At 35.1% G+C, this 26,326-nt stretch overlaps 1 protein-coding gene across 1 annotated transcript in view; it reads right to left on the bottom strand.

Annotated features, from left to right (window-relative positions):
- Positions 1–1,687: 1,687 nt before the first annotated feature.
- LOC138696056 (anoctamin-1-like) overlaps positions 1,688–26,326 on the bottom strand; it is a 55,057-nt gene continuing 30,418 nt past the window's right edge. The window contains exons 9-17 of the mRNA XM_069820562.1: positions 20,567–20,719; positions 18,806–19,009; positions 15,513–15,610; positions 12,127–12,278; positions 9,197–9,402; positions 7,266–7,432; positions 5,786–5,891; positions 5,366–5,660; positions 1,688–2,466 (exon numbers count right to left, since the gene is read on the bottom strand). Coding sequence (XP_069676663.1) covers positions 5,382–5,660; positions 5,786–5,891; positions 7,266–7,432; positions 9,197–9,402; positions 12,127–12,278; positions 15,513–15,610; positions 18,806–19,009; positions 20,567–20,719 — 1,365 coding nt within the window. The 3' untranslated portion in view covers positions 1,688–2,466; positions 5,366–5,381. The remainder of the gene's footprint in view (positions 2,467–5,365; positions 5,661–5,785; positions 5,892–7,265; positions 7,433–9,196; positions 9,403–12,126; positions 12,279–15,512; positions 15,611–18,805; positions 19,010–20,566; positions 20,720–26,326) is intronic.

Genomic DNA, 26,326 nt, shown 5'->3' with positions numbered 1-26,326 from the left:
TGTGTCTCAACTCTTATATTCAATTATTATCTTAGCGTGTGCTCGATTACACTAACCTCTAGCGCTTGAAAGTGGAACTAAACGCTGGCGCACAGAGAAACAAAACAGGAAAATTCGCTGAGTGTCAATTCTATATAATCCCTATTCGCTGGGCTCACAATGTGAACTTGTCTTCTGTATCAGTCTGAAAATACACCCTTCCCTGCACTGCACTGGATTGTATGTTGACATTAACCCTTAAATTGGAAGAACTCTATGTCTCACACTGGTATTTCTTAAACCATGACGAACTATAAAGAAAACAACCATTGCAATTATATATATCACTCTGTAATTTTGCTTAAATTTATATTTTCCTACCAATTTCTCTTAAGTTATTTCATTAAAATTACAGCATAAATTAAAACGTTATATGCTATAGAATACTTCGTTAATTTAAGAGTTAGAAAGAGGAGGTAAAACAGACAAAGAAAAAAGAGTGACAGACAACAATTCTTTCCAAAATGCATGAACCAAAGTAACATATTACTGTATTAAGTGAACGTGTTTTATGTTGTGGCTAAAAACTGATTAACCACCTAGGCTAAATTTTATTCAACCTTACATTCGAGGATCAATCACGCTTCTGACGCTATTTGTTTACATAAGAAGAGTTTAAACATTTTTATTTGCACATTACTCTTTTCTAGATTTCGCCCATTGTAAAAGTCATGGAAGAATACGACAGAAAATCTAGGGCATTGCCATCAATGTCTGCAACTTGGGAACTACAGTCACGGACAATCCTGGTCAATGAGGGACAAGTGGCAGTTCTATATGATATCCCATGTATTTGAACCTATTTATTAACTGCATTTCTCAGTACGGTGTTCGAGGTTCTCTCACAATGGGGACATGGGCTTCCCACTAACATCTCTTTCTGTCTCTATGTCTTTCATAGGAGACAATAATATGGCTACATTGCAGTGCTCCACTATTGGCTCTCATCATATGCATAAGGTTTGCACAGAGTATATAACGGCAGAACCAATTACTTAATTACTAGGAATCATATCGTTTCAAAATTAATAGTGATGTTAGTTTAAATACACATTCATGTCTAATTCTGCAGTATCAAAATTGTCTATATTTGCAATATATTTTGCGAGGCTGTAAAAAATGAATGTTTCATATAACGAGTGTATAAATGCATATAAATTTTGTTCACAACTACAAATTTTCAGACAATGGCAGGACTAGCTATTAGAGTATAAAGCTAGTACACAAATATACAATATTAACCGAGGAATTTGCTGATATTACACTTGCTAATCCACACACACACACACAGTAAGTAGTAACACAAATCATATTCATTTATGAAATTATTTCATGCGGTATATGCCTGAATAGTGTACAGCCTTAGAAAGAAAAATGACCAGCTGCCATACATTAAGTCCCCTTGAGAAGATTTCATGAGAGCTTAGGTTTAATGTTAACGAATTTCTTATAGAAGACTCCGCGCTGTTTTTCCTTTGGTTTGTTGCTTTTCTGTCTGTTTATATATCAAATGTTATAAATAATCCATAACAAAGATATATATTCAAGGGCTAAATTGGATGCAAAATAAACATCCTTTCTCTAGTCGTGATAACCAGACGCTGCCAGAAGTGGACTTAGACATATTCATGCTTGCAAAAGATGGTCATTTTTCGTGTCTAAGGTTGTACATAGTATAATTTATTTATTTTTAAGTATCTGATCACATAACTTCCTCTTATATTACATGCAATACACTTATGAATTTAAAAACAATCACGTAAGCTAACTGGTATGCTGTGAACTTACGAAATTGTTACTGAAGCATGACTCCTAATAACACTGTTCTAATTTTCATAACAGCGACAGTATTCTGGAATCTTTGAAGTCATTTCAGTTTTAAATATAATATAAATTTAAAGTGCACAAATTACAGAATACTGGAGTACAGATAGACTAAAGAATGGAAAACATGAAAAGGTCATTGTGGATAACGACTTCTTGAAATGCTAATAGCCAATCCTGCACATAATGATCATGAATCGGAATGTTAGAACACTTCTGGTGCATAAAATAACGTTGAAATACGAAGAAACTTTTAAATGGATTATATTTTGCTGAAGAACATTGGAATATGAAACCAATTCGAACTCCTTAAAATATCGAGACTTAATGTTCGCCATTAAATTCATGAATATTGGCATCATACAAGAAAAGATACTTATGAAAACAATCGACACCAGGACTTGGTTGTTCTGATGTTAACAACAAAGTGAGAGCTTTCATGATTGTCGTATTACTAACATGATCAAACACAAAATAATCTTTACCTACAATTTGAATGATGAGTGAAGTGTAAAAAATGACAACGATGTAATACATTAAATAACATTCGTCTTCTTGCTGCTCCATGATGTGTTGTATCAATACAATTCAATTCTGGCAATTCTGCAACAAAAATTAATAATTTCATTACCATGTTATAGCAGAGCTAAACAGTCAAATTTCATAAAATTCAATACAAAGACACTGAAATCAAGCCTGTAAATGAAGACATTAATTCCTGATAATACAAAACCACATAAAAAATAAATAAAAAGTAATAAATAAATAAGTAAATGAATAAGTAAATAAGTAAGTAAGTAAAAGAATGAATGAATGAATGAATAAATAAACAAATAAATTTATGGAGAGAAAAGATACTTTTAAATTGAACATTTAATATCTCCATTGTTATTAAATTGCATTGGATAGTATTAGCACTCTAGTATATACAGTCACGAAGCTCAATACGTAGTAAATATGCATCCATAGATAGTTGCCAACCACTAGGATCACTAATATCGCCTCATTACAGACAATGTGAAATAGTATCAGCACAGTCTATTGTTCCTAGCACCCTCACAACTCAAGCTTCGTGACTGTATATACTACAGTAGACTGTGGTATTAGGCACACAAAACTAAAAGGTAAATACAATATTTAAAACAAATTTAAGGGCAAATTGATAGTAAATTGTATTTCAAACATAGAGTTAAGGCGCAATGTGTACAATTTCAACAATCTATATGAACAATAAGATTAATGTTATAGACAAGACAATCAACGAGTAGTATATTAGATAGCACACACTTCAGTTCTAATTTGTACTACAGTAGCATATGCAGGAGGGGTCAAAGCTACCATACTCCTACGAATTGCATGAATATTATCATTAATAAAATTTTTAATACTAGATTTAATTCATGTGATTGGCTTACTGAAGTGAGCATCAGAACTTGGAGTACCGTGTTCAACTATTTACTGTTACATGAAGAAGGACTTAATGGAGAAGCCAATTCCATCAGTTTTCAGTGATGTTGATATGAACAAAAGTAGCAAACATGAGCTTTATTGCTTCAGCAGTTTCCTACAGCTTTATTTTGAGGAAATTTCTTATATACAGACGACTGTGTAATTTACTGCAACATCCACAAACGCAATGTTGTTTTCTGGTAAAAGGAAAATACACAATCCACACTGGAGTTAGAGAACAATCCACCATATGTGCTGCAAATTATGTGACCGAACCATAGTTTTTTTGAAGGGTATGTTAATAAAACAATCTATATCCAAGTGATATAATAGTGTTCAAAGTTGTGCAATCAAGATGTATAAAAAGGAGAAAGAAAGAAAGAAAGAAAGAAAGAAAGAAAGAAAGAAAGAAAGAAAGAAAGAAAGAAAGAAAGGAAGACAGAAAATGATAAAAGAAGCAGCAGGTGATGGTGTTACCTTTTACAAACCCTTACTTCAGACATGCCAATTTTAAATTCAGTGCAATATTTCCACTACAACTGCTCATCGATTTTATGACCTAAAGCGTTCAAGAATACATGGAGAAAGTGTCCTTATTTAACAGCATTACTTTCTGCATTAATACATGTGTACAACAACAACAACAACGACGATGATAATAATGATGATGATAATAATAATAATAATAATAATAATAATAATAATAATAATAATGATGATGATAATAATAATGATGATAATAAATGATAATGATAATAATGATAATACTAATGATAATAATAATAATAATTAATAATAATAATAATAATAATAATAATAATAATAATAATAATAATAATAATAATGCCGATGTCAATGACCATAACAGCAGCTCTCCTGGAAAATGCATGCAGTTCTGTGTTGTGTAACTTTCTCCATTCTCCTGTAACTTCATCCCGCTTAGCCCCAAATATTTTCCTGAGAATCTTAGTCTCAAACACCCTTAATCTCTGTTCCTCTCTTAAAGTGAGAGTCCAAGGTTCACAACCATACAGAACAACCGGTAATATAACTGTTTTATAAATTCTAACTTTCAGATTTTTTGACAGCAGACTAGATGACAAAAGCTTCACAACCGAATAATAACAGGCATTTCCCATATTTATTCTACGTTTCATTTCCTCCTGAGTGCCATTTATATTTGTTACTATTGCTCCAAGATATTTGAATTTTTCCACCTCTTCGAAGGATAAATCTCCAATTTTTATATTTCCATTTCGTACAATATTCTGGTCACGAGACATAATCAAGAGAAAAGTTAAAAAGTAAAGGTGATAGTGCATCTCCTTGCTTTAGCCCGCAGTGAACTGGAAAAGCATCGGATAGAAACTGGCCTAATAATAATAATAATAATAATAATAATAATAATAATAATAATAATAATAATAATAATAATAATAATAATTAGTAATAGTAATAATATTAATGATGATAATAACAATACCAACAACAGACCCTCACTGAACAATTGCCAACCTGCTGAGAACGAAAGGATGGGAATTACAAGACAAGATTAATCGTGTCTCTGAAGATGACTTTCATTGAAGGGTGGACATAATCACCTTCAATAGATGAACTCAAGAAGCGATGGTCTTTGACCCTACAATATGCTTTGAGCAAGACACAAATCAGGTAGACAAGATTAATGATAACAAGTAAGCTAAATATATACATTGCCTTCCATACCTCAGTGTAAAATATGGCATCCAACTTTACGATTGGGGTGTTACAGGCTTACTATTTGGAGCAAAGGAATGTCTACCGAAATTCATATGTACTAGTGTTCTTAAATCTCTTAACATTTCCTTTTATGAGGTACAGAAGATTGTAATGGAAATTCAGAAGGCCTCTCTTCAAATCCTACACTATCATTTAAATGTAAACACATAAATTTTTTAAATGTATAAATTCATTATTATTTCACACCCCATTCCAACCTCATCAGAGGACGGATGATTTGACTTATTTTCTCCTATGAAGTAATTACTACCCTCTTTTCAATACAATATATTACCTCCTGCTGGAAGCTCTCAAACAAGATATAGATCCTTAAGGCTTATTTCTTCTGGATCTTCCGACCTTTTTCTTCTTCTGTAAGCAGTAGCACTGTTATTTGCTACAGCATTCCGTTCTCCTTTCAGAAAGTCACCAGAGCCAACACGCCCTGTGTTCATCTGTGCTCGTTTTGTCTCTTGTGCAATAATGATCTCATTCGTGAGATAAGCTTCCTTTCGTATCTCATCACGAAGTTTGGCTGAAGTGTCAGGAATAAGCCACTGTACTGCCATCATGACTAGACTCACCACATTCTGTGAAATAAAATTTACATGCTTATCTATTGATACTCACAGACTATAACATTATTTCATTGTGCATAGAATTCTATTCTATCAATAAGTAATTCAAATTATAAATCATTTGTTGAAGATCTTACCTGGAATACAACAACAAATGCCAACCGTGCAGCTAAAATGTGCCAGTATATAAGTGGCCGTTTATATGGGCGTTCATGCCATGGAGGATTTCGATATTCTGGATACCTGTGGAATGCAATATATACTTTTAACAATGCAGATAATCAAAGATCACACCTAGTTACCAATGCAAACCTTAGAATGAAAGACATCTTAGGTGATCTAATAATAACTTTACTTGCCACTGGACTCAAGAATCTTAAGTTCAAACTCGAGTGAGACAATGATTTTAATACAAAAATTTATAAGTGGAACTTCCGTCAGATGAGTAATTAAAGCTGTTAACTATGTAGTAAATTTACTACGTGAAGAAGGTACAGGCTATTATTCATTTACTATCATTCTGTTCACAACTTTTGTGGTGGTGATTGGTAGAAAAAGAATGAGAACATTTTTCTTTAAAATCTCACTGATCTACAACCATCTTACTTACTTACTTACTTATGGCTTTTAAGGAACCCGGAGGTTCACTGCTGCCCTCACATAAGCCTGCCATAGGTCATATTCTGAACAAGATTAATCCAATCCCTACCATCATATCCCACCTCCCCCAAATCCATTTTTATATTATCTTCCCATCTACGTCTCGAGCTCCCAAAAGGTCTAATCCCCTCCAGCCTCCCAATTAACAATCTATATCCATTTCTGGATTCGCCCATACATGCCACATGCCCTGCTTGTCTCAGACATCTGGATTTAATGTTCCTAATTATCTCAGGTGAAGAATAAAATGCGTGCAGTTCTGCATTGTGTAACTTTCTCCATTCTCCTGCAACTTCATCTCTCTTAGCCCAAAATATTTTTCTAAGTACCTTATTCTCAAACACCCTTAACCTCTGTTCCTCTGTCGAAGTGAGAGTTCAAGTTTCAGAATCATATATAAAAAAAACCGGCAATATAACTGTTTTATAATTTCTAACTTTCAGCTTTTCTGAGAGCAGACTGGATGACAAAAGCTTCTCAACCAAATAATAACAGGGATTTCCTGTATTTATTTTTCGTTTAATTTCCTCCCGAGTATCATTTAAATTTGTTAGTGTTGCCTTTGCTGCTTGCTACATTACTTTATTAAGAGGAATGGACAGTCCAGATGTCTTCTCATTTTCACAAAATTTAACAACGTCATATATTATTTTCTTTTCTTCAGAATGCATAACTTTGCAAGGGATACATTCCATCTCTACATATAATAAAATAAATTAACTGGGAACGAGACCTGTATTCACGAACATTGGAACCCAAAATAAAACCGAAATGTAACCATACAGCAAAGCTGTTCAATGGTGTTTCTCCTTTGACTGTACTGTTCATATGGTTGAAGCTATCTTGTGGCCTTGCTCATCGTCTCCTCTCCCCTTCTCAACTTGTTTAGTTTGCCTTTCTGCCATCGGTAATCCCTACTTGCGAGAACTGCAATAAGAGCAGGGTTAAAGCACCTACCTGCAAATGTCAACGTGTGACACATTTGTCTGAGTATGATTGAAGTGCCTTGTATCGAAGAAGGCCAGAGAATGGTTGAGAAATCCGGTGTCTGTGTGGTCTGAACTCACAGTCATGATATAGACAATTCGTGGAATGAAGTTGGATGAGAATGCGATGATAAATGCCTGAAATAAAACAGCAGGAAGGAGCACAATAAATTGACTTCGAACAATTAACACAAGTAAAAAGATATACACAACTTATCCTTGAAAATCTGTTGCTAACTTACAATATCTAAGAGACTTGAAGTACAGTATTCATAAACTGCGGCAAAATATTCACACTAGAACAGTTTTCTATGAGTGATATTTAATAAAGACTGGTCATGATTTTTATGATTTCATGCCTTTGTCCATCCCCACGTGATCTTTCTCAAAATTACCCTCATTTGCTGCAAGGAAATTGCTTAATCATTTTTGTCAGTCCTCAAACACACAGTGAAAGACATATATTTGAGAACTGACATAAGCAACTTCTGATAACGAATATTTCTTTAGATTTGGGAATACCCGATAGTAATGAAAGGACGAAAGGTCTGGGCTATGTTGAGAACAAAGAACATATCTCATATTTTTTTGGAAAAGTATTAAAAATGACAACGCAGCATAGAAGCATTATTTCTATCGCACTAGAAGCTAAACTAAATATACACAGATATTCAGTTGCTGAAAATTCTTTAAAAATAAGGTTTACATTAAAATGAAAACACTACTTAATTTCAAAAAAGAACAGACTTTAACATCATGATACCTGCTTCCAATTGTTTAATTTTGGTTGCCTTACTTACAAATGGCTTTTAAGGAACCCAGAGGTTCGATGCCACCCTCACATAAGCCTGCCATCGGTGCCTATCCTGAGCAAGATTAATCCAATCCCTGTCATCATATCCCACCTCCCTCAAATCCATTTTAATATAATCCTCTGATCTATGCCTTGGTCTCTTCAAAGGTCTTTTTCCCTCCGGCCTCCCATCTAACACTCTGGATTCACTCATGTGTGCTACATGCCCTACCCATCTCTAATGTCTGGATTTAATGTTCCTAATTATGTCAGGTGAAGAATACAACACGTGCAGTTCTGTGTTGTATAACTTTCTCCATCATTCTCCTGTAACTTCATCCCTCTTAGTTCCAAATATTTTCCTAAGCACCTTATTCTCGAACACCCCTAACCTCTGGTTCTCTCTCAAAGTGAGAGTCCAAGTTTCACAACCATACAGAACAACCGGTAATATTATAACTGTTTTATAAATTCTACATTAGCAAAGTATATTTCAAGATGTAACAAATTAAGGCTGTCTTCATAATATTGTTGTGTGAATTATTGTGCTTCTTTTTCATTCCTCAGAATAACGGTTTTGTCCCTACAGATGCAAATTGATTTACCTTCATCATTCTGATAATACTGAAGAATTTAAGTGATCAACTACTTAAGAACTGCACAATATTTCACAATATTATTAATTAAAAATGTTGTGATTCAGTCATGAGACTTATCAATTTTAATGTAATCTACAATATAGTTTACATTACATACATTTGTTGAGAACATTTTCACCTTAAGTCCGGTATCTTCAGACAAATGAAAAGAATTTAAATATCATAGGAACAAATTGCGGGAGAGGAGGGAGGGGGGGGGAAATAGAGAAAGGGATGGAGGGAGGAAGAGAGGGGGAGAGGGAGAAGGGGGATAGAGGGGGGAGGGAAGGAGAGAGAGAAAGAGAGAGAGCATGCAAATCAAAACAGTGTCTTTGTAGCATTACAATATATATTTTTTCTTACTTTGTTCAATGAGAAAATTAAAGTAAAAATAAAGAGTGAAGGGAGCGCCTAGACGCTATTGAATAGACAGAGTCTGGGTTCACAACCTGATCCTCAGCCAATACTCACATTGGTCACAACAGAGATACGCCCAAGGATGTCCAGAATTCTGAACCAGACGCCAATATTCTTTACTCGTTTTGGAACAGGACGTCGATAGAAGCGAAGGAATTTTTTTGCGTCCAATCTCATCTCCAAGACATTATTCAACAGAGCAAAAAATGGAGCCAAGGGGAAAGCTGCCACGAAGATGGTTACAAAACCATACTGTAAAACTAAATTACACAAAATTTAGCAACACTGTAACATATTAATAAATTTAAAGATTATTACTTTGCACAATAAATTATCAAGAAAAATCTACGTGCAGACTTAATACAGGATTTCCAATCTCGACTGCTCCCCCCCCCCCCCCCACTCGATGTATCAGCCATTTTCTGGACTGTTGCTTGCCCCTTGCTTGCTGTAATGGAACCCACCTCCAACACTAAGTATGTAACCGTCATGCAGAGATTCAAGGAGCCAATTACAAAATTGAATTGTAGCATTGCTATTGGGATTAGTCAGTCTTTGAACCATTAAAATCTTACACAGTAGCAATTTCAATAATATTACTACTGTATGAGTGGTTCAGTGTCAGAGTTGCCTAACTACAATTAAACTGAAAAAAGTTATTGAAACATAACTTAGACGTCGTTTTTCAGAATTATATGCTCTCAATTGAAAATTATTTCTCCTTTACCACCACTTAATACAAGTACTTTGGCACACAGATAAATGATAATTTACAGTCATTCTATGCAGAAATCAGATGCTTAAAAATTTGTGGGTTAGGTAACTCTGGCACTGAACTACTCGTATGTGTGGATCCATCTGAAACTGGACACTGTGCTCCTGGACTTGTTTCTAATGATGATCCAATTTCGTTCAATTTTTCTTCTTCTATTTGCTTTCTTGTACAACACTGAATCAATAATGCAAAATTTCTTATTAAATCTCTTTATCATTTACACTATAAAATTTTCTCACAAATTTAAATTGACACTCATGATATGATTAATACTTAGTGAAAGTATTCAGTAATAACATGTGTTGTTCCGTACTGTATTTCATATTTTAAAATCTATTGCAATCTCAGATTCACTGAAACAGAATAAGAACAGCTGATCATCAGAGTAAAGGTATAATGTGGTAAGAGCAGTGTCAGTCTGATCACCTGAATATCAGGAATCATGAATGGACTTTCCCATATGAGTTTCCTGGTAAGTGGGAACAATCGAGATTGGAAAGTCTGTCTATCAATGCAAACTACAGCATTCTTAAATAACTTAAAAAACAATTGTATTAAACTTTGATTTGTTTCACATCTTAAAGCTTCAATACTGATGTAAGATCTATAGAATACAATAAATTTAATTAAATTTACAATCAACTAACTAAGCAATCAATCATAATGTTTGTGGTAACTATGGTAGTGACAGTGTTTATAATGATGGTGAAGATGATGATGATGATGATGATGATGATGATGATGATGATGATAATTTTCATATATCAATAATATACGAGGCCTGTCTAAAAAGTATCCGACCTTAAATTTTCCCACGCAAAGTAGTGATTCTAAGGCGGCGCCACTGTGTACGGTGGAAGGAGGAACCGTAATGCGCATGCTTGAATTTTTTCAACACATTCGCTTGTGCCAGTCACTGGCTGGTGGTCGCCAAGTAAGGTTCTGTTCTAGGTGTTTGTCGGATTTAGTTTTCTCGCAAGATGACTGAACGAATTGAGCAAAGATACTGCATCAAATTTTGTCAAAAGCTTGGTGATTCTCAAAGTCAAACAATTCGTAAGATTCAGCAGGTGTTTGGGGAAGATGCGATGGGTGTAACACAAATTAAGGAGTGGTTCAACCGATTCAAAGATGGCCGCACATTAGCGGAGAGTGAGCAGCGTTGTGGCAGGCCCAAACTGCTCGGAGTGCAGCTGTTGTTGAGAGGGTGCGAAATTTGGTGATGGCAGATCGTCGTTTGACCGTGCGGGAGATTGCCAAAGAGGTTGGAGTGAGTAAAGATTCTGCACGTGCAATTTTGCGTGATGATTTGAACATGAACCGAATGGCTGCGAAATTCGTGCCCAAGTTGTTGTCCCCGGAACAAAAAGACCTCCGTCGTGACGTTGCACAGGACCTTCTGGACACCACCAACACTGATCCTGGGTTTCTGAACACCGTGATAACTGGAGATGAGTCATGGGTGTACGGGTACGACCCAGAAACAAAAAGACAGTCGTCGCAATGGAAGCATCCTGAGTCTCCAAGGCCGAAGAAAACGCGGCAGGTGCGAAGCAAAATCAAGGTGATGCTGTTTTCTTTGATGTCCGTGGAATTGTGCATCACGAATACGCACCGGAAGGACAAACGGTGACAAAGGAGTACTATCACGATGTTCTCCGGCGACTCCGTGATGCAGTTCGGTGCAAAAGACCAGACATGTGGACGGCGAACAACTGGCACTTGCATCACGACAACGCCCCCGCACATTCATCCCAATTGATCCACACTTTCTTGGCCAAACATGGAATTACAACCGTTCGCCAACCTCCCTACTCTCCAGACCTGGCTCCTTGCGACTTTTGGTTGTTGAAGACACCACTGAAAGGATCCCATTTTGAGAGTAGAGAAGAGATAATGTAGAATGCGACGACGGAGCTGAACACCATTCCAAAAGAAGACTTCCAGAGGTGTTTCCGGCAGTGGAAGGATTGGTGGGCTAAGTGTGTGCAAGCACAAGGGGCCTACTTTGAAAGGGATTAGGGTCCCAACCCCGTCAGGTATTTGAAATATTTTTTCTGGCTAAAGGTCGGATACTTTTTAGACAGGCCTCGTACATGCCAAATAAATTTTATTCTTACATGGTTATCACATGAATCTGTTACGAGAAATCAACCTTTTTTTCAGATGCTACCCTTAATATGTTTAAGAAATGTAATTACGAACTTACTCATTTCTAGATACTCTGGAAACAATCCTCTAGGACCATAGTCTAATAACTTGTAGTCCTCGGTCCATTGATTCTTTACTTTGCCACTTTCTTTATCTTCTGCTTGCAATCCCGTTTTGATCTTGAATGTGTTCCACCATTTGAACAATAATCTGAAACGTAAATTTTGGAGAGATAGACAAACAATATATTTTTTTTAATTTTCAAGGAATTAGGTTAGATATCTGAATTCAAATTTTTCTAAAATCTACAAATTTAAAAAATTGTTGAATAATACATGTACTAAAGCATGCAAGGTGTGTTTGAAAAGTCCGTGGACTGACGCATAGATGGCATTGAAAATGTGTCAACAATGTTGCCATTGTTAGTGGTCATTTTACATTAGTTTTCATTAGTTTACATTACCAAAAATCATAATTTTCTGTTTACTACATTTTGTGTAGTTTAATTTTAAGTTAGTACATTGAACAGATTGGCAAAAATGGAAAATATCGAGTTTCGTGCTGTCACTAAATATTTCGTAAAGAAGGTAATAAGTCCAACAGAAATTAAAACAGGCATGGATGCTACACTGGGTGAATCCACTTCAGTGTTTTCGGCTGTGAAAAAATTGGCGGTACTATTTAAACATCATCAGGAGAGTGTGGAAGACCCAACAGAGTCAGAAATTTTCATATAAAATTTCTACCTCGGGACTAGGAGAGATGGTGGTGCACAACTTCTAATCACTAGATTGTGCACCAATATGCCTGGGTTAAATTCCAAGTCTCTCCACAGTGCATATGAAGGGAAGGCATATGTCACTCTTGATAGTGATTTGTCCATCGGACAGGGACAGTAAGCCTGGCAGCCTCCTTGGTGCTATTCGACAGGGGTAGGTTACATGCTGACACTAGGTTTCCCCTTCTCCCTTCTTCATTTTCATCATCATCACTCATTCCAGACATTACACTTACACGAACATTTACACATACTTACACATACACTCACCCTAGTACATGATATAACTCTCCACAGATACACATCGTGTACAGTGTGGCCTGTCGAAGTGGTGTGCAACTAGAAAAATGGGTCACAGTCCTGCCATCTATCCGCAATATGCGGAACCCGAATCACATAAAGTGAAGTGGGTAGGCATTGGATACATACACACATACATACCCTAGCAGTGGACGTCTAGTAACAGCAACAAGTGAAGAAATCGTAGAAAAAATCGTAGTTTCAAACTTGACTTGAGGGCAATGAAAATCCTCTGCATGGCTTCCTTCAAAAAGAAAGTAAATCTTTGTATCTAGATTTACAGCACTCTATCTTTGAACGAGAGAACACCACACAGGATTTACCAGTAAAAATTCATTTCTGCTAATTACTATTCTCTTAACATCCTATCATGCAGGGTGGTGAATATGTCCTTAAGGTGACCTAACATTAAAAATGCAATTCGATATTGCGAGACAAGTAGAGTTCAGAAATATCTCTGACAGTAACTGAAGGCATTAGTAAATTGAACGTTATCCTACATAAGATTAAGATGACAATGTAAACACTAATCTTGGAATGTAGGTTTTCACGGCCAATGTCATTGGGATCAATGTTATTCAGGATAAAGGGCCGAAGTCTGTTGAAACTGTTGCTACCATACGTTTCGTCTGCTACTATGGCAGACATCAGTGGTTTGGCACAGGGGAGCGCAAAGATCTCCTTAGCGCGCATTCCTGAAACATATGGTAGCAACAGCTGCAACAGACCATGCCCTTTAGCCTGGATAACATCGATTCCAATGTAAACACTATTCAATTATTTTGATTCTAGTGCGTAATATTGCATTCATTAACACTGCGTTATTTTTAGATATTGAAATTGTTCATTGAGTTCCAAGTGCAGAAAGTGGGATTTTCAAATAGGAATATTAGTGTTTTCGAACTAAATTTTTCGGCATTTGCAAGATACACAGGTTCAACAGCAAGTTAAAATACCTTACTTTTCAAAATGCAAATGATATTTTCTGTTGAAAAACGATAATGTTTATAAGACAAAACATTAGGTATTGTATGATGAGAAGTGTTCACAGTTTGAATTTGCACATGACACATAGGAACAGAGGGTGCATTCAGCAGGCTAACAGTGCTTATGATAAAATATCAAATATTTGAACGAAAGCAGACCATAGATATCGACCTTATCTACACAATGACTATCGATCATAGTACAAAAAATCTAAAAAAGAAATGAAAATTTGCACACATTATTTGCTAATTACTTAAAAAATGCATGTTGTTTTGTAAAAAAAAAAAAAAAAAAAAAAAAAAAAAAAAAAAAAAAAAAAAAAAGGAAAGGGAAATTCACGGCATGATACGGATTTCACGTCTTAAATCAGGCATAAAGGGACTGCAGAATGAATATTTATTGTAATCAGATGTTGAGAAATCTTTTTCTCAAAAGTCGCGAAATCTGTAATAGTGAAATCTTTCATTATCAAGTTGTTTTATATTTTTACTAAATAAAAAATAAAATCTTCAATTTGTGTAGCACGATGTCTTTATCCAAATGACAGCATTCAGATAATATGAACAGCCATCTTGTTATAAAATGTATCATATGATTTTTTTAGTAGGTTATTTTACAATGCTTTATCAACATCTTAGGTTATTTAGCTTCTGAATGAGATGAAGGTGACAATGCCGGTGAAATGAGTCCGGGGTCCAGCACCGAAAGTTACCCAGCATTTGCTCATATTGGGTTGAGGGAAAACCCCAGAAAAAACCTCAACCAGATAACTTGTCTCGACTGGGAATCGAACCCGGGCCACCTGGTTTCGAGGCCAGACGCGCTAATCGTTACTCCTTAGGTGTGGACCATATGACATTAAGGATGACTTTGTTTCAATATACAGTGAGTTAAAATTTTTCTCTCACACCCATTATGGAGATTCTAAATTTCTATGATGCACAATTCTGTAACACAATCAACTTGGGATTTACAAACCTAGTATCTGGACAGGCTTGAAATACGGTATTTTCCTCACTTTATACTTGGACTTCCTTCAAAGTTTTTCATGATATATTTCTTTTTACAACGAAAATTATTATGTAGAATTACAAATTTTCCTTGAAGAAATATCACAATCATTGAGTCATTCTAACATAGTGTGAGGTATCATCTCACTGGAAGGAAGTGCTTAACGACAAAAAAAAAAAAAAAAATATATATATATATATATATATATATAATATCGTATCATTCTAACATAAATTTCGATTTCATTGATACAATTTCGGGGTTAAGGGGAGGGGACAGCTACAGATGAAGTTTTATCAGTACATGAGTGAACTTTGTGCTCACTCAAAGTTGTAAAAGTATGAAGTTACAGACTGTGTAATACATACGGAATAACCATTTCCAGAACGGTGTTATAAGCCTGTTTTCCAACCATTATAATGGCGAGCTGGATGCAAAGCTCCATCAAACAGCCTCCAGGACTGCACTGAAAGAAAGAGCACAGACAATTTATCTGTAACATTAGCAAAACTTTTGATATATGTAAGTTTTGTGACAACATAAAAAATGCTTGCAATACTTCACATCCCACTGCAGATGATATGAAACAGTTCGAAATAATTATCTACCAGGTGCTTCAAAGCACCCGTATCACTCTTTTTCCTCGAAAATAACATAATAATAATAATAATAATAATAATAATAATAATATTTTTATTATTTATTTATACTGGCAGAGTTAAGGCCATAGGGCCTTCTCTTACACTGTACCAGGTCACAAAGTATACAAGCAGTGAAAATTTAACAAAATGTTAAAGAACAGAATACTAACATATTACAAAAAAAAATAACAATAGCGTAACAAAATCGACACGAAACAACATGAAAATAATACCATAATAGAAAAAAGAAAGTAAAATACAGTTCTAAAGACTGGAATATAATAAAAGCAACTCAGTTAGTACAAATAGTTAACAGGGAAAACGTAAGAAAGAATACAACAAAATGGAATGTAATAAAATAATAATAAAAAAGAAGAAAAAATATACCTATATGAAAATTAAATAAAATCCACAATAAAAAGGGTATGATAATAAATTCACCTGCTGATCAAGAGAACAAAAAGGGGAAAGGAAGGAAAATAAATATATATAGAATATTTTTTTACAAAACTATCGCTGAGAAAAAGGGTTTATAACTGAAAGGAAACTGAATTGAAAAAGTGCAATTTTAGTTTATTTTTTAAACTAGATAATGTCCCACAGTCTCTGACGGCAGAGACAGTGAAAGATGAAGAGTAGAAGGATGTTCTGTGTTTAGGAATGGAGAGTGTGATATGGTATTGTGAGCGAGTATCTATTTCGTGATATGAGGACAAATGTTGAAAACAGGAAGCTAAGTAGCTAAGGTTAGAGTTTTGAAGAATATTGAAGAGTAATGTGAGAGAGTGAATAGTTCTTCACTCTTTGATATTGGGGGTTCGCGAAAAAAAATTCGTAACCAAAACCTGTATTATGATGATGATGATGATGATGATACTTCCATTTTCCAGAGAGAGAGAGAACATAAGTAGAGGTAACCAGGGTCAATTTTGAATTTACAAATCAGGACCTAGGCTGTGTAAGATTTCTTTGAACAGAACTTTTAAAAAGAATCTACATTTACTAAAAGTTTCTTTTTCTAACTCTCCTTCTTTTGTTTCTGTTATGAGACATGCTGTAATATAGAAAAATAAATTATTGTGATATTGGGAAAACTCAGTGTCATACAACACTCCTCATAAGTGCTCAAAATGTCCACTATGCTGTACCAAGTAGCACTGTGGTCTCCTTCGAATGTCCTGGGTTGCTCACAGGACTTTAGCACTGTTGAAAGACTCACAGGCTGCTCGAATTCTTCCTTTCATGTCTTTCCTTGTTGTTCGCACCTGATAGACGATTTTTTCAATTCACCCCCAAAAAGAAGTCATTTGGAGAGGTAAGTCAGGAAAGTGAGGCAGCCAAGCTACCAGTCATCCTTATCCAATTCACCATCCGGGAAATAACTGGTCAGCAAGTTGTCGAGCCATTAGTGGAAAAGTGAGCTGAAGATATTACAAGTGAAATGCACAAACTAATCCGAAAAATTTGGGAAAATGAACAGATTCCAAAGAAATGGAAAAGTAGCATAATATGCGCAATTTACAAAAACAAAGGAGATAAACTCTGATGTAATAATTATAGGGGCATCTCATTGTTATGCACAGGATATAAAATCTTCACAGTCATCCTAAGGAAGAAATTGGAACCATACGCAGAAAAAATAATTGGTAAATACCAAACAGGATTCAGGAAAGGGATGTCGATAGTGGACCAGATATTTTCAGTTAAAAATATCCTCGAAAAATGCTGGGAATTCAATATACACGATCACCAGATATTTGTAGACTTCAAGCAGGCTTATGATAGCATCAATAGAAACAAACTTTATGAGATAATGGTACATTTTGAAATACCAAAAAAGTTAATAAGATTAATTAAAATGACAATGGAAGATACAGTATTTCAAATCAAAATCCAGACAGAAATATCACAATCAAAATTAGCAAGAAGAGGATTAAAACAAGGAGATGGGCTAGTGCCGCTGCTCTTTAACATGGCCCTGGAGTACGTAATACGAAAATTGAATATGAATACCAACGGTACGCTAATATACAAATCAGTACAGCTTGCTACTTACGCTGACGACATAAATATAATGGCTAGAACCAAACAAGACTTAATAAATACCTATCAAAACCTAAAACAATCTTCCATAGAGGTGGGCCTGAGCATTAACTGTGACAAAACAAAGACTCTGACACAAACACACTCAACATGTCCAATGACCCCCAGCATTAACATAGATGATCACAAAATAGAAAGAGTGGACTATTTTAATTATCTGGGAACGATAATTAACAACAGAAATTATGAACATCAGGAAATACAAAACAGAATACTTAAAGCTAATCGTTCTTATTATAATTTTTTATCCATGTTCAAATCTAAACAAATTCACCCAAATACCAAAATGAGGCTTTACAAGACAATGATACGCCTGGTATTAATATATGGATGCGAAACATGGGTTATGACCAAAAAAACAGAAAACATAATCAATAGTTTTGAAAGGAAAGTGTTAAGAAGAATTCTCGGACCCGTTAGAGATAAGGGGATCTGGAGAATAAGATATAACAAAGAAATTTACAATAGATACAAAGATTTGGAGATTTCAGTAATAGTGAAACTCAAAAAATTAGAATGAGCTGGATATGTTCAGAGAATGAACAATTCAAGCATACCAAAGATGGCTATGCAGGATCAGATATATGGCAAAAGACCTATTGGAAAACCTAGAAAAAGATGGAAGGACTCAATCAAGGAAGATTGCCAGCAGCTATTGAAGTGTAGGAATTGGGAAGTGAGAGTCCGGGATAGAGAAGATTGGAGGCAGAGAATCAAGAAGGCCAGGGCCCGTTATGTAAAATCTACTGGTCAAATTTAATAACTAACCAAAAATGCTAAGAGAGAAGTCAAGAAAGCTACACCTGGAAGATAATAAAGTTAACTGCCCAGAATAGGATGTACTGGAGACAGTACTGGTCCTATGCTCCTTATAAGGAGATGAAGAACATTATCACTTATCATTTTGATAAACTTACCTCTTCTTGACGCCATCCAAAAATAAGATTATATTTTGCTGGGTATCCAACAAACTTCCCTTTAAGAAAGGCAATGTAGAATATCGATGTATAATAGTTGACAAATTGAAACAGGTATATCTTGAGTGTTAAGCTGTCATCAAATTCTGTCTGTGTTCGGAGCAGTTCCATTTCAGTCAGTTTCACAGCCAGCCAGTCATATACCTAAAACGTAAGCAACATCTATTAACAGAAGAATTCATTAAGAATATTATCATTTATATTTTATGTGCATGTAGCATACTCTGTATATGTATTGCAACCATAATGAGTAACCTTTTGAAACAGATTGACAGATTTCAGATGGTCTAGTGGTCAGAGCTTCTGGCTATAGTTCATGAGGTCCCGGGTTCGATTCCCGGTTAGAGCACAGGAATTTTTCCTTAAAGGGGATTATTCCTGTGTTCGTCCATTGTCTGGAATTTAGGTTAAGTTCAGATTTAAGACCTCTCCTGGCACCACATTATCATAATCATCCTATCACATCATCGGGGTAATGTAACTCCGCCTTCCAGGCGCCCCAACCTCAGAAGTGGGTTACAACTAAGCCACGGCCAGGAGAGAAGACCAGAAATGTCGAAAGACAACCTGGTGGCACTGGATAAAAAAAAAATTCAGATGTTTAATTAATTTTGTCCTTTTATGTTAAAGAGGTTCATTTCATTTACTGTATTTCACTGGTTTTACATCATTAATTAATGATCCGCCACACTCGCAATCACACAAGCATTCATAAAATTTCCAGATTCTTGACACCTAAGGAACTTTTCTTCAAGGCAAATTCCCCAAGAGCCGAGCTCGGGAATCAAATCTGGAAGCCAGCAAGCTGCTAATCACCAGTTGCTTTCTGACACAGAGATCATAAACTATGACACTACTGAACAAATTTATTTATTTATCGAATGTGATGTGCTAGAAAATTATTTAATTTTTCAGAATACAATGAACATGCACACACAGAAATTATTCTAGAATTCTGGATAGATTCGATATCCTACCACAAAGTTTATAAATGATGATAATCATTACAAGATGGCTCTGTGAGATTCTGAATTGACATGTTTCCACTCTTTCCCAATAGATGTCTCCCCAATCATTATCAGGATGACATCTGTTATCAAGTGTTGAAAAGAGTTATGGATGGCTCGTTAGAATTTTTCCTTTGTTAACTCTATTCATTAACAAAGAAAACTTTTACTATATTTACTAAATACGGTCAACAGCTTTACTTCCTCATCTAATAAAAACCGCACTTAGGATCTTTTACATCGAAAAGTACATTGTCCTTGAATTGAATCAGATGTTCCAAGGCAAACATGATAACCACTTGATCATTAACAATGATTCTATGTTGTTTGCTGCTAATGCTATGAAATTTGAATTTGGTCAAAATTTAAAATTCTTATTATTATATATGAGGCGCTCAGTTCACAAATGGTTCAACCCACAAAATTATATTTCCACTTTATCTCTTTGTAACAATGCGCAAAATGTGATACACAAACGAAAATTGTGCTGAAATCTCAAGGAAAAACTGGGAATGATGATTAGGCCTATTTACGATTTGAAGAGAACAATATGAGAAGCTCTTTAAAGTAATAAACTTAACATGCAAATTTTGTAGGTTGGGTCATTTGTGTGTTGAGTGCCTCATATCATGACTGTAGTCAATTCTTTATTATTGTTACTTCATTAATAGCTTAAAAGTACATGTAAACTTACATAATTTAGAATCATGATGCACACAAGATTAATGATAGCTGCAGTGGCAGGAATTAAAATGATCTTATTCTGTCCTTCAAACAAACTCTGAGGACCAACACAAGCCATTCGATACAACACCACTCCAAACACAGCTCCGACTGCCACTGTGATCTGAAACACAAGCAAGCACTTCCAACAGCACCTTCCATTTTACAGACAACATGCTTGTTTATTTTCACTGTGTGACTGCACTCAATACTCAATATAATGTTAAGGTCAATTAATTCATAAAAATATGGTGTTTAGTACCTTACAACTTTTAAACAATTCATTACAAATTAAGTCAATGATTTTTTTCATGATGACGAACACACTGATGAATAAGATAGTGAAGTTAGTTCACAAAATTTAGGCCACCTGAATTTTCCAAGTTTCAGTTATAATGCACTAAGCATGTGCACTATGTTTCTGGGTCTGTACCAATGGAGAACCATTTTCACTGCAAGTTTTCATCCCTTAAGCCAGACACGGGCAATGGATAGATCCTTATTGTTACATGATTACTAGTCACTAAGTTCGAATCTCATTTTATGCATGATTGGACCACTGAAAGAAAGTCTTGAGCGAATGAAAACGAGGCAATATGCTTATAATGTCATTATAAACCACTAATATATTGTAAGACAGGGATGCACAACTGACGAGAGAGGGATGGAAGCCTGGGGAATGATATCTCTGTGACCCATACGCAATCACATAACACCGACACTGAATACAAATTCCTTTCCCTACCAAGTCAATGTTGTGGGGGTGGAAGGAAGGGATGAGTGACGTATTCCGCCTTATGACATATACCACAATTGGAGCCCACTACTGTAAACCCACTGTAAGATTTATATCATTTTTAAATGCCGATTTTCATAAGCAGAAAAATATTAGAAAAAGAATACAACATACATACAACTAATACATATAAATGTATTCAAAATTAATTATACATATCTATAGTATCTTAAAGCTCACAATTTATAAATGAAGACAAATATTTCACTTTTGAGATTAAAGAGTATGTGTGCTTCAGAAAACAAAAGGTCATCATATTTGTGGGCATAATAAATGGTATCAGTTATTTAGGCTACATCTTTTTAATAATGCTTGCTTACATACATACATACTTACAAAGTGGCTTTTAAGGAACCCAGATGTTCATTGCCACCCTCACATAAGCCCGCCATTGGTCCCAATCCTGTGCACGATTAATCCAGTCTCTATCATCATATCTCACTTCCCTCAAATCCATTTTAATATTATCCTCCCATCTACGTCTCGGCCTCCCCAAAGGTCTTTTTCCCTCTGGTCTTCCAAGTAACACTCTATATGCATTTCTGGATTCGCCCATACGTGCTACATGCCCTGCCCATGTCAAACATCTGGATTTAATGTTTCTAATTATGTCACGTGAGGAAAACAATGCATGCAGTTCTGCATTGTGTAACTTTCTCCATTCTCCTATAACTTCATCCCTCTTAGTCCCAAATATTTTCCTAAGAACCTTATTCTCAAGCACCCTTAATCTCTGTTCCTCTCTCAAAGTGAGAGTCCAAGTTTCACAGCCATACAGAACAACTGGTAATATAACTGTTTTATAAATTCTAACTTCCAGATTTTTTGACAGCAGACTAGATGACAAAAGCTTCTCAATCGAATAATAACACACATTTCCCATACTTATTCTGCATTTAATTTCCTCCAAAGTGTCATTGCTCCAAGATATTTGAATTTTTTAACCTCTTCGAAGGATAAACCTCCAATTTTTATGTTTCCATTTCGTACAATATTCTGGTCACGAGACATAATCATATACTTTGTCTTTTCGGGATTTACTTCCAAACCTATCACTTTACTTGCTTCAAGTAAAATTTCCGTGTTTTCCCTAATCATTTGTGGATTTTCTCCTAACATATTCACGTCATCTACATAGACAAGAAGCTGATTAACCGGTTCAATTCCAAACTCTGTCTGTTATCCAGAACTTTCCTAATAGCATATTCTAGAGCGAAGTTAAAAAGTAAAGGTGATAGTGCATCTCCTTGCTTTAGCTCACAGTGAATTGGAAAAGCATCAGATAGAATTTGGTCTATACGGACTATGCTGTAAGTTTCACTCAGACACATTTTAATTAATTGAACTAGTTTCTTGGGAATACCTAATTCAATAAGAATATTGTATAAAACTTCTCTCTTAATCAAGTCATATGTCTTTTTGAAATCTATGAATAACTGATGTACTGTACTCTTATACTCTCATTTTTCCTCCAATATCTGTCGAATACAAAAAATCTGATCAATAGTCGATCTATTACACCTAAAACCAAACTGATGATCCCCAATAATTTCATATACGTATGCAGTTAATCTTCTCAAAATAATATTGGACAAAATTTTGTATGACGTCGAAAATTACCACAGTTAGTCTTGTCCACCTTCTTAAAAATAGGTACAATTATGGACTCTTTCCATTGTTCTGGTACAATTTCCTTTTCCCAAATAGCAAGTACAAGCTTATAAATTTCGCTAGATAATGCACTTCCATCCTCCTGTATTAATTCTGCTGGAATTTGATCGATACCTGGAAACTTGCACTTTTTCAGATTTTCTATCACAATTTCGACTTCTGAAAGTGTGGGTTCGAGTACAAATGGCTCAGCAGTTTGTATTTGAATTTCGTTCCAGTCATTTCTATCTAGCCTATGTACATTTAGTACTTGCCCAAAATAGTTTTTTCATCTGTTCAGGATTGAATGAGAGTCTGCAAGCAAGTCACCATTCTCATCCTTGATCATATTTATCCTTGCCTGATATCCGTTCTTAAATTTCTTTATACTCTTATATAAATCTCGAATGTTGTTATTCTTACTATTTGTTTCTACCTCATTCAGTTTTTCTTTCAAGTAACCTTTCTTTTTATTCCTAAGTTTATGACTTGCTTCCCGTCTTTCATTGAAATAATTATCTCTACTCTCCTCAACTGGATCCTGTATGAATTTCAATTTTGCCTGTTTCCTTCTTTCTACTGCCATAGTCTAGTATATACAGTCGCGAAGCTCAATACATAGTAAATATGCAAACATTAAATAGTTGCTCACCACTAGGATTGCTAATATCGTCTCATTACAGGCAATGCAAAATAAAACCGTCACAGTCTATTGTTTCTAGCACCCTCAAAACTCAAGCTTCGTGACTGTATATAGTAGACTGTGCTACTACCATGCAACAATCTTCATCAAACTATTTTTTATTTTTTTTTTTAGTTTCATAATAACCTATGCTCTGCTCAGCTGTAATTTTGATACTATCTCTGATATTTTCCCACATCCTATTAACATCTAACTCTTTCTCAACTTCGTCAGAACTTCCTAAAGTGACAAACCTATTCGAAATTTCGACCTGATAATGTTGGTTAGTTTCCTCGTCCTTTAATTTCAGAATATTGAATTTATTAATATTAACTTGTTGCTCTACTCGCTTGGCTACTGATAGTCTTTCTCTTAATTCTCCAATTACCAAATAATGGTCACAATTAGTCTGCTCCTTTGAAAGTTCGAATGTCTACTATACTAGTATGTCTCCTTTTACATCTATCAAGATGTGATCTGTTTGATTGTGTGTCAATCCATCTGGAGAAGTTCAAGTATATTTATGTATATCCTTATGGGGGAATGTTGTACTTTTGACAATTAAATTTTCTGATGTCGCAAAGTTGACTAATCTAACTCCATTGCCACTGCTAGTTGGTTCAACAAAATAAATTATAAACAGTAATATAATTTCCAACACGATAAAGGAACTGAATTGTTACGAAACGAATAAAACATGTAATAAAAAAATGTGTGTCAACTTCATTTTTTACTACTGTATTGGGAAAGTATAATGCCATATTTTACCACATTACACTTAGACAGAGAGACAGGTGAATGGTTGGGAGGGGAATGGAAAGAAGAGACAGGAGGAGAAGAAAACGAAAACAGAAGAGAAAAAAAACGAATAAATGGACATCTTTACTTCTCTGAAATTAACTACAGAGAGACCCATGTTGGACCAGCAACACTAAACCAGATGACTAATCACAAGAGAACAGTGATAGAGCTGATTTCCTAGCAATGATGCTGCTGGAAATTTTGTTGCACCAAGATTATTTTGAAGAGATTTCTGTGTTCCATATTAAGTAAATGACCAGCCTCATGGTCTAGTGGTCAGAGCTTCTGGCTATATTTCATGAGGTCCCGGGTTCGATTCCCGGTTAGAGCACAGGAATTTTTCCTTAAAGGGGATTATTCCTGTGTTCGTCCATGGTCTGGAATTTAGGTTAAGTTTAGATTTAAGACCTCTTCTGGCACTACATTATCATAATCATCTTGTCACATCATCGGGGTAATGTAACTCCGCCTTCCAGGCGCCCCAACCTCAGAAGTGGGTTACAACTAAGCCACGGCCAGGAGAGAAGACCAGAAATGTCGAAAAGACAGCCTGGTGGCATTGGATAAAAAAAAAAAAAAAATATTAAGTAAATGTTGTGAATGTCAAGTATGCACAAGCCCAGATATCTTTTAGGAATATAACACAATAGATAGATTCATCTTGGACGTCACTAAGGAAGTTCTGACTCTGACATAATTCACTTAATGTGCTTGCTGGGCACTATATTTTTAGAAAATACATGCACAAGATGGGACTCCATTACAGAAACAGCAAATGTAGTTTCTGTGGGTTAGAACAGACTGTTTAGTATTTAATCTGATAATTTATTTAATTAAGAAGATAAAAATTATTTCGTATAATTTAGAAAACACATGGATGAGATGGGATTCTACGTCGAAAACCCCAAGAATTATAAGTAACCTTTTCAAACTGATTAAAGTTTCAGAACATCTTAATTAATTTCGTACGTATAATAAAGAGGAAGACAAATGGTCCACTGGAAATGAAGTACAGTGAAGCTTCGATTACCATCATTAATTCATTCCATATAACTGCAATGATTACTGAAATTATGACAATCAAATAATTTAAACCCATGTTATACTGACATCTGGTTTCAAAGATGAAATATAAAAAAATTTTTTTTTTTTTTTTTTTTTTTTTTTTTTTTTTTTTTTGGATTATAGCTTTGAACAAAATGTTGCTTTAAAAGCAATACAATAACACAGTAGTATCACACTGCTCTAATTTAATACAACTCATTAAATCTATTGCAAAGAAGCATTTTCCGTGGACCTCTAGAGAAAGAACTAAGGAAGAGACTAGTGAAGTGCTTTGTGTGGAGTGTAGCACTATATGGGGTAGAAACATGGACATTACGACGAAGTGAAGAGAAGCGACTAGATGGATTTGAAATGTGGATATGGAGAAGAAATGAGCATGTGAAGTGGACAGACAGAATAAGAAACGAAGCCATGTAGGAAAGAGTGGATGAAGAAACAATGATTCTCAAACTAATCAGAAAGAGGAAAAGGAATTGGCTGGGTCACTGGTTGAGAAGAAACTGGTTTCTGAAGGATGCAATGGAAGGAATGGTGAATGGGAGGAGAGTTCAGGGAGAAGAAATATCAGATGATAGACGACATTAAGATATACATTTTGCATTTTTGGCTGTGATTTGTTTTTATTTGGTGTTTTTTCATTTATATCTGTATCTGTCTTTTTTATTTAGTTGGTATCTATTTGTTTTTTTTTTTCCTTCCGTTTTCCATTTTTAATTTGTAATTACACTTGTATCTGT

This window comes from Periplaneta americana, chromosome 3 (genome assembly GCF_040183065.1).
Source record: "Periplaneta americana isolate PAMFEO1 chromosome 3, P.americana_PAMFEO1_priV1, whole genome shotgun sequence".
In the NCBI taxonomy this organism is placed as follows: Eukaryota; Metazoa; Arthropoda; class Insecta; order Blattodea; family Blattidae; genus Periplaneta; species Periplaneta americana.
This window is presented reverse-complemented; position numbering and strand designations above follow the sequence as displayed.